Genomic DNA, 10,167 nt, shown 5'->3' on the forward strand with positions numbered 1-10,167 from the left:
TTTTTTTTAAATAAACAAATTTGGGAGAAAATGGGGGTGGGGGATGGGCGGAAGTCTTTGCATTAGCAGTAGTGGTGGATTCTAATGATTTAAAGAATATCATTTCTTCAGCAAATTCACCTTTATCAATATACCTTGAATAGGTTAGCAATATAACCTCACTGTCTCTCAGAGTTGATTCATCCATTTGTAATGAGAATTATCTTGATTTCAGCTTTTCAGCAAGTTGTGTTTCAATATCTTCACTCATTTCATCTATTCTTTTACTAAGAGTATAGTTACTGAGTGGAATGGTTTGAACAACTTTGTCATCTTTTTCCAGGATTGTTTTAAAAAATGCTGATATTGATGGTTGAATTAAATCCTTTCCAATAGTATAATTTTTTCTACATTTAGCAATGAGTAATGAAATTCCATAACTAGCCCCAAGAGTACAACAGACATTAACAGTTTGTGTAGTAAACAGAGACGTTATGGTTGTTCTTTTTGCAAACTTCTCCTTCAAAGACAAAGTAATTTAAATCTGAATTTACATCTGCATTATGTTTCGACTTCAAATTCAACTCAAGACGATTTGGTTTCATTGATTCGTTGGTCAAACATTGTTGGCACAAAAGGCAGAAAGGTGACTGTTTCTTGTGGATAGCGGGTATAAATCCAAATTTTAAATATTCCTTTGAATATTGACAAACTTTTTTTTACTTGCACTACTCATTTTATGCATTTTTGAATCAAACATGAAGAGATTTCAGTTCAAACAAATTTTTTCAACAATTTCTTCAAAAAAATATGTGCAGTGGCTCACTGAACTGAAGAGTATGATGTTGGAACAAAGTTTTATAGTGAGAGATGATCAGAAACTAATGGCAAATTGTAAAACACTACTTAGGGCAAAAAATGAAGATCTTGACTGTGTGATGATAGGATCGATTTGACAAAGAAGAAGTAAACATACGCCCCTGAATGGGTTGTTGGTTATGGAACAAGCTAGAATATATCATAAAGAATTGAGTGTCAATATTCAGAAGGTTGGTTGCAGAAATTTAAGAAGCGTCATGGTGTAAAATGTCTGAAAATCTTAGGTGAAAAAGCTTCTGCTGATTATGAAGCTGTGGAAAATTGCATAGATGAATTTGCAAAATCATATCTCATGAAAACCTTTCTCCTGAACAGATTTACAATGCTGATAAAACAGCTATGTACTGGTGCTATGTTCCAAGAAAATTTTTTAACAACAGCAGATGAGACAGCATCAGCAGGTTTTAAGGATGCTAAGGAAAGGTTAACTATCCTTGGAGGTGTTAATGCAGCGGGCACACACAAGGTGAAGTTGGCAGTCATTGGAAAAACTAATGTCTGAGAGGCAAACAAGAAAGCATGGGTAACCCAAGAAATATTTTCTGACTGGTTCAATAATCACTTTGTACCAGTGGCACAAACTCCTTGCAAGTAAGCTGGACTGGAAGAAAGCTGAAATTTTATTGTTTCTAGACAACTGAGCCGCACATCCTGCTGAATTTCTTGTGAAAAGTAATGTTTTTGGCATTTACTTACCTCCCAATCTGACATCTGTTTTACAGCCTTGTGACCAAGAAGTTTTATGCTCTACCCATGCCAACCTCTCCTTCATTGCACACTAAACTCTACTTGCGAAGACCTGTTGTGGCAAGTGAAATCAAAATCGTAATTGAACCATACTCAATGACTGGCACCTGTGTCAGTGGAGCACTAACAGCACTGTCCGAGCCTGTTCATTGCCAGAGCAGCTGTCTGGCTTCCGTGCTAGTGGCCCGTAAATAGCACCATTTGAGCGGAATCGTTACCAGCGTCGCCTTCTAGCACTTGTGCTGGTAGCATGTTAGAAAATCATTCGAGCTAGGTCATTGCCAGTGCCGCTGGACTGGCTCCCGTGCAGGTGGCACATAAAAAACACCTTTTTGAGCGTGGCCATTGCCAATACCGTGTGACTGGCCCTCGTGCCAGTGGCATGTTAAAGCACCCACTACACTCTCGGAGTGGTTGGCATTAGGAAGGGAATCCAGCTGTAGAAACTCTGCCAGATCAGATTGGAGCCTGGTGCACTCTTCTGGCTTGCCAGTCCTCAGTCAAATCGTCCAACCCATGCTAGCATGGAAAGCGGACGTTAAACGACAATGATGATGATGATGATGATGGTGGGAAATGTAGGGTACTTCCAATATCTGCATAGCAACCCATTGCAGAATACAGATATAAAGTGCCAGCGCAACTTTTGATCATCTGAGAAGACAGATATGAAAATCTGAAACAAACGGCTAAACTTATGGCGTGTAAGGGAGTTGTAAACACCATTTTATATGGCTCTAAAATCTAAAACCTCCATTGGTTGGAAATATACCAACAGGGATGTATATGGAAAACCATACACATCTAGAACAAAAAGGCAGAATATCATCGTGCTTAAGCAGGGTAATATCTCCTGCACTGAAACTATGACTTCGTGATATCAGCTTCACTGGTCTTGCCATATTGTGAGAATGCTGGTTGCTCAAACAACCATTTTGCTCTCATTTGAAGGAAATCGCACACAAGAAGGTCAAAGGAAGCAGTACAAATAGGTATTTGAAAAAGTGCATGTGTGGACAGTGGCCCAGCAACAAAATTTGCTTGGAGGGTGCAAACCCAGGTCCAAATTTTTTAATGAAAAATGTAGTTTTTTTCAATGTTAACATTAAAACAAATGCAGGTATAATAATAATTTTTATTATTATGAGGGTCGGCTGAAATGTTCATAGGCTGAGCAAGACATTCTCATGGAATGTGACCAAGTGAAGTTCATTTTTTAATGTAGTTCCTCTAACTGTCTATACACTTCCATAAGTAGTTGCAGTGCTTGGATTGCACTGGTGAAGAAGCTATTCTGTTGGTCAAAATGGTCATCAAGAGCAGATAAGACATCATCATCACAGTGATACTGGTGCTGAGTTGAGTGTTTTTCTATGTTGGGAAACAGATGATAACCAGATGGAACCAAATCACTAACATAAGGAGGGTAATCAACCAGTTCAAAGCCAGTCATGCACAGTAGCCATTGAAACCAAGGACATGTGTGCTGAAGCATTATCCTAATGAAACAAGGCCTCATTCATCAGTTTTTCTGGGTGTTTGGTCTTGATAGCCTTTCACAAATGCCTTAGCAAGTTGGCATTGAACTTTTCATTGATGGTGTGATCATTTTGAAGATAGTCAATAAACACGATATTTTTTGCATTAGTGTAATAGTATATGTAATAATGTGAAGCATATTTTGCATATTAAAATGTTTAATTTTGGAAATATATCAAGCAGAGCAAAGAAGCAGTAAAAATACAAATTGCAAGTATTTCAAAATGTGCGACACTACATGACGAAAACTAACAAAAAAGAAAGAAAATAGTGGTGCTTGTGTTCCAAAGGTACAATGAGAAGGCTCAGGAGAAAGATAGAAAGATGGGATAGAAGGGAAGAAAGATAGAAGGAAAGAAAAGAATGAAAAGGTAAACTAGGGGTCTGAAGTGAGTGCTAGGCAGGAGATGAAACAAAATACATGTCTTACCTATGCACTGATCAAGTAGAAAAAGATGAGTGATAAAAAAATTGGATGGTGTTTTGGTACCAAAAAGTGAAGAGAGACAGAGTGAAGTAGAGAAGGTTGGGGAAGAGCAAGTATGAAGAAAGAGGGAGTGCGAAGAAAAAAACGGTAATAAAGATAGACAGTAGGTAGTTGACAGAGATGAACCGAGGAAGAAATGAATGGCAGTAAAGAGAGAAAGTCATGCACCAAATATTGAACACTGGTTGGAGTGCCACTGAGTGGGAACAGAAGTGGGGTGTGTGACATTACATTGACTAACAACCATAAAATATTGCAAGGAAAGTCAACACACACCCACATACACACACACACGTGGCCAATGACAACACTGCCTGACTGGCACCCATGCCAGTGGAACGTTAAAAGCACCATCCATGTGTGATCATTGCCAGGGCCATTGACTGGCTCCTGTGCTGGTGGCACATAAAAAGTACCATTCAAGTGTGATCATTACCAGCATCGCCTTACTGGCACTTGTGCTGGTGGTACATGAAAAACAACATTCGAGCAAGGTTGTTGCCAGTGCCGCTGGACTGGCTCCTGTCCAGGTGACACATAAAAAAACACCATTTCAGCGTGGCCATCGCCAGTACTGCCTGACTGGCTCTCATGCCGGTGGCATGTAAAAGACCCACTACACTCTCGGAGTGATTGGCATTAGGAAGGGCATCCAGCTGTAGAAACTCTGCCAGATCAGATTGGAGCCTGGTGCAGCCATCTGGCTTGCCAGTCCTCAGTCAAACCGTCCAACTAACCCATGCCAGCATGGAAAGCGGACTTTAAACAATGATGATGATGATATATATATATATATATATATATATATTTACATATATATATATATATGTAATGGTGAAGGAAATTGTTGTATACAGTTCTCTTGAAGGATGTATTGTCTCGACAGCTAACAACTGATGCGAGTAGTTTACTCCATGCTTCAGCAATTCTGGGCATGAAAAAATGTTTCTGAAAGTCATGGGTGCTGTGTTGTTTTTTGATTTTATAAGCATGTCCATGAGTGTTTGTCATATGGAATTCAAAAAGGTACCCTAGGTTGTTGTTGGAAAGATGGTGGATAATCTTGTGGGTGTCACCCAAGTCAGTTCCCAGATGTCTGAGCTTCAATGCATCCATGCCCAGGGATGCAAGATGTTCAGAGTATGGTAGATGTCTGATGGCAGGTATTTGCTTTGTTGCATGTTTCTGAACAGTTTCCAGGAGATTTATATGCTGAGCAAGATAGGAGTTCCAGACTGGTGATGCAAATTCCAAGTGTGGACATACCATTGTTGTATACAATTTTAAATAGATAGCTGGAGAGCGTCTGACAAAGGTCTTACTGATTGATGCTAGTACCCCCTCAGCCTTCTCGACAATCTAAGAGATGTGGTTTGTCCAACGGAGAATGTTGTTTACAATAATGCTCAGATCATGTCCGCTAGAAGACTTCTTGAGATTGGTGTTGCTGAGCGAGTATGTAAAGGCTGGAGTTTTCCTCCCCAAATGCATGGTGATGCATTTGTCCACAGCTCGCTTGAGTTGCCAGTCAGAGATCCATTGCTGCATTGTATCCAGGTCTGGTTGCAGGAAAGATCTATAGTGCATAGGATCTGTTCTTTTTATTTCAAGGTACAGCTTAATGTCATCTGCATATTTCAGCACTGTAACATTCCTCAAATTGGCATCTATATCATTAATATATGCAACAAACAGTTGTACACCTGAAATCATCTCATATTCAGACCATAAAGGACTTCAGCCAGTTATAGAGATCATCATTCACACCCATTGCAGAGAGTTTTACCGTGAGTCATTTGTGTAGCACAGAATTGAAGGCTTTAGCAAAATCAAGGTAGACAGCATCAATCCATGAGCCACCATCAGTAACTCGGGAGATGTCCTCAAGAAACTCCGGTTGACATTAAGACACCCCCCCAAAAGGGGCCTTAACTCCCACATTTTAGAGCTCCATGACCTCCATTTTTCAGGAGCAAAATCCTTTTAACAGGTTCCATAAGACTTGAATATATATTCTATAATTAAAATTCACTGACTGACTTGGAGTGTATATTTATTTCTTTTTGTAGGGCCGAAAATTATTCTCGAAGGACCAGTTCTGTATAATTGAAAAAAATTATTGTTGCATGTGAAACTAATTTTTTTCTTTAGTCATCAGAAAGACAGCACCTATGGCCTTTTAACGACCTCTGAAACTGAGGGAGGTATTTAACATTAGCGCGGAAATCTAGCCCAAGCACTCAAGGAAAATTTGGTGGTGTCAAACACAGTCGACAGATTAAGTCTATCGCCACAAAGTAGAAACTGTCACTGATGGGATTTCATGGAGTTTCCATTTATCAAATTTCACCCACAAGGTTCGTTGATGTGAAGTTTGTTCAAAGGTCCACGCACTGGGACTGACTAGAAACCACAATTTATAAATTAAACATCAAAAGAATTGGTATGACATATCTGTTCTGAATTCACTGCGTTTTTGTTGAATTAAACAGAGGCATGTTTATATCAAGAATTTCTTTAATTCTATTAGTTTGCTTAATTGCATTTCACTACAATACTAATTGGAACTGGGAGAAGCTGATAAATTAACAGACTATCATTCCAAGTGTCCAACGTCTGTAGTCAGTTACTACTCTTACATTATGTCCTTGATTAAGATAATTATTAACTGATTTGATTTACTCGGTCACAAACAGTTACGCGATATTGTTGTTGTCAGCCCTATTCGAGCAAACCCTTGATCACAGGCATTCCAGCCATGACCATTGCGACATTTTCAGGCAATAAGTTCATTTTTAAGACAGTAGGGTGTATTTTAAATGAGATTTGGTGGTTATTTTCATCCGCTCGAGCTAGAAATAATACGCTCCTATAGCAGCACATTGCTGTCATTAAGTAGCCTAAGATTAGCACAAACAGAGCAGACGTATGATCAAAGCACTTCAAGAGTTACAATATCGTCTTTTCCTAGGTGCAGGGAATCTAGAATAACATTATTCCACATATCCTTTTCTAAAAAAGTGGTGTGTGATTTGAGGGAAATTAGGTTGCTATTTCTAGCAGGTCGAGCGACCACGTGGAGGTTTTGTTGTTCTTGTAGTTTAACGTTGGAGCAGTGGCGAGCGTCATTGCGTAATTGACACGTATTTGTTAGTTTTGTAGAGTTGTCTTCCAACCCAGCTGTGCGTACAGATCAAAGATATGTGTTCCAATAGGCCAATCTGTACAAGATGCACTACACGAGCAAAAAGCCATCAGTTGGTGCCTTATTTCACAAAACAATGGGTTATGGTACTTCTTCGCGCTTATTCTTGCATTCCACTTTTTTAACGTGTTGTCTTGAATAAATAAATAAATAACTCCTATTAAACCAGCTAGTATCACGAGTTACGTCCCTTGTTATTTCACGTTGCACATCCATGACAAATAGACCGCAGAAATTTTACAAATAAATTTTTTTTTTTCATTTAAAATAATTCAGTTACACATACTTTTGTAAGCTAAAAAAATATTCTATAATATTTAGAAGCTTATACTAGTTTCATTAATTTAAATATTTTCTTAATGACATACTTAACACCTTCCCAGCGAACCTAGCGGAACACATACGGTTAGTTGGTAGATGTGCAAAGAGATTCTGATACTGAATGGAATCATACGATGTTATAGCTAACCAGCCTGTTGTTATTGACAACGTAAGTATTGCAATTAATGACAAAAAGAGATAGTGGCAATGTTACATGTTTATATATTTAACTTAAATATTTCTGTCTAACTGTGATCATTTGGGATGTTCCGTCAAATGTTGTCTCTATGACTCATCTTTTTGTACTATTATCAGCTTCTTAGCTAATTATTCTTACGATCAATTGGAATATTATCTATTTTAACTCATAGAAAGATTGATCTAATATCCGACAATAATTTTAAGATTTCCAATTATTTAAAAATGGAAAAAATAATTGTCTGTAGTCAGGGAACTTTTGATATAAGTACGACTAAATTATAAGTCATCTAGCACTGACTGCAACTTCCGTTATCTCCATTACTCTCACCACTACTTCAATTGTACCCAGCCTTACAAAAATTTATATATAAATATGGATATATTTTATTTTTTATTTTACTTAATTTTTTTTTATCCAACTTGCCGAATATTATTATCTTAAAAAGATAACGAAATTCTAGATGACACACCCATCTGGTATCTTATAAAACTTAGTGCAGCTGCTAAGATGTCCTGTAAATCAGTATCGCTAAATTAGCCCTTTTATTGCCTTAAATTTGTAAATGCCGAAACAGGTTTTACTCTTTATGTACAGATTGACAACCATCATTTAGTCATTTACCTCGTCCACCCACACTTTCAACAAATGTCACAACGTCACTTGCTAAATTGACAATCCTGTTTTCAATTCACACACACATTATATATATATATATATATATATATATATATATATATATATATATATATATATATATATATATATATATATATATATATATATATATATCAATAATTTTTAAAACTATTCTCTTAAATCAGTTAAATTTCTGTTTTCCTTCGATTTTCATTCTTACGATTTTTTTCATCATTTTTGGAATACTTAGCTATATTTCTAAGTGATTTTCTAGACTTACTTGAAATTATTACCGTCTAAAAATTCATTTATAGCAGTTTTTAATGGAATATGAAGTCAATTCAGTCCAAAAGATTATTAATGTTAGTAATAACTTTGATGCATATCTTATATTTAAAATGATAGAAATGGAGCAATATGATTTCTTACATTAACCCTGGTTTTACATACTCGGAGGGAGGGTCATTATTGATCAACTTGACCCCGCTTTTGTTTAGTTCTTTTATCGATTAGTTTAGTTCTTTTATCGATTATGGAAGCATAAAAAGCTGATTCGATATCGGGGATTGGAAATTAGAACGTAAAGAGACGTATCTAAATTTGACAATATGTTCTGTCCTGTGTTTTACCGTAATCAGCGAAGAAAGTACTCTGGAAAGTACGAAAACACTGAAATAATCATTAAATCAAATAAAACCAATCACTTAACGAAATTTATCTAGTAATTATCTCCCTTCGAATCTCAAAACATTTTTCAATGAAACAAAAATTTTAGTATTTTAATTATTTTATGCAACGTTTTTATTGTAAACTCCTTGCTACGATTATTAGGTGAGTTAAGCCTCATCTGGTCACTGAGATTGAATCAAATTCCAGTGTGTTATACAAATTATAACCCAGATAATCAGTATCCAGTTTGGCATTAAACACTTCCATATTCGAATCTTCTCGGGGTCAACATAACCTTTAATTTCGACAGAAGATTTCGAGTTTTGGCAAAAGTATTAGTTATTTATTGATTGGAATGGCTACTGGCCAAGCTGTAAGAGTCAGCGCTATGTATTTTGTCGCAAGGCTGATTGCCCCTCATTATGATTAAGTTCATCTTACTGTAAATAGATACCCCCATGTGACAGAGATCACCTTTGTTGGCCGCTCAGGGCTGTATGAATGATGAGTTATTTGCTTCTAATGCTGAGCTCAGAATCTTACAGCATTATTTGCGAACTATCACGGCTCTCAGAACATACATATTCCAGTGTTTTTTTCCTATATGTATTGCTCAAATGCTATAAATACTGTCTCATCATCATCCTTATCAATCTTAGCATAGGTAGAATAGATTTACTGTGCAGTATTAAATAACACTACTTTAAATACAATGACACTATATGCATTACAGCTATATCATATGCATTACTGAGAGTTATAAAGCAAAGTATTGCATTCAGTTTTCAGTGGTATCAAATTATGTGATATTATACATATTGTACACAGGTAACAAAAATAACACATTGTCTACAATAATACTATTAATGTAACTTTCTCAGAAGTAATAATTTTATTCATATCACATATATTGCTCAAAGATAACATTGCTCAGATACACAAAATTTATTACCACCATTATTTTAATGTCCTTCCATTTTTTTGGATGAAGTCCAGTATCTTCATTTCATATCGTCAATTGATCATCCTCTACCATGAGTATCTTCTACTGACACCTAGGGGTCATTCTCTATTCATATTACATGTTTATATCAAGATAGCCATCTTTCATTTATTTATTGGCTGATGTGTTTAATGCTCAGTTGCTTTCTCAATTTGGGGTTTATCTTTCAGCTAACTCAACATCATATATCCAGTAAACATCAACATTTAACGATTTGACTGGGGACTGGCGAACCAGATGGCTACACCGGACTCCAATCTGATCTGGCAGAGTTTCTACAGCTGGATGCCCTTCCTTACGCCAACCACTCCAAGAGTGTAGTGCGTGCTTTTTACGTGCCACCGACACGAGGGCCAGTTTGGTGGTACTGGCAACGGCCACGCTCAAATGGTGTTTTGTACGTGCCACCTGCACAGGAGTCAGTCCAGTGTTTTGTTCACATGCCACCGGCACAAGTGCCAGTAAGGCGAAGCTGGAAACGATCACACTCAAATGGTGCT

General features: G+C 37.0%; 1 protein-coding gene across 1 annotated transcript in view; it reads left to right on the forward strand.

Moving 5' to 3' along the window:
- Nucleotides 1-7,191: 7,191 nt before the first annotated feature.
- Nucleotides 7,192-10,167, forward strand: part of LOC106869795 (alpha-centractin) — a 26,402-nt gene continuing 23,426 nt past the window's right edge. Inside the window, exon 1 of the mRNA XM_014915659.2 lies at nt 7,192-7,326. Coding sequence (XP_014771145.1) covers nt 7,279-7,326 — 48 coding nt within the window. The 5' untranslated portion in view covers nt 7,192-7,278. The remainder of the gene's footprint in view (nt 7,327-10,167) is intronic.

This window comes from Octopus bimaculoides, chromosome 2 (assembly GCF_001194135.2).
Source record: "Octopus bimaculoides isolate UCB-OBI-ISO-001 chromosome 2, ASM119413v2, whole genome shotgun sequence".
Lineage (NCBI taxonomy): Eukaryota > Metazoa > Mollusca > Cephalopoda > Octopoda > Octopodidae > Octopus > Octopus bimaculoides.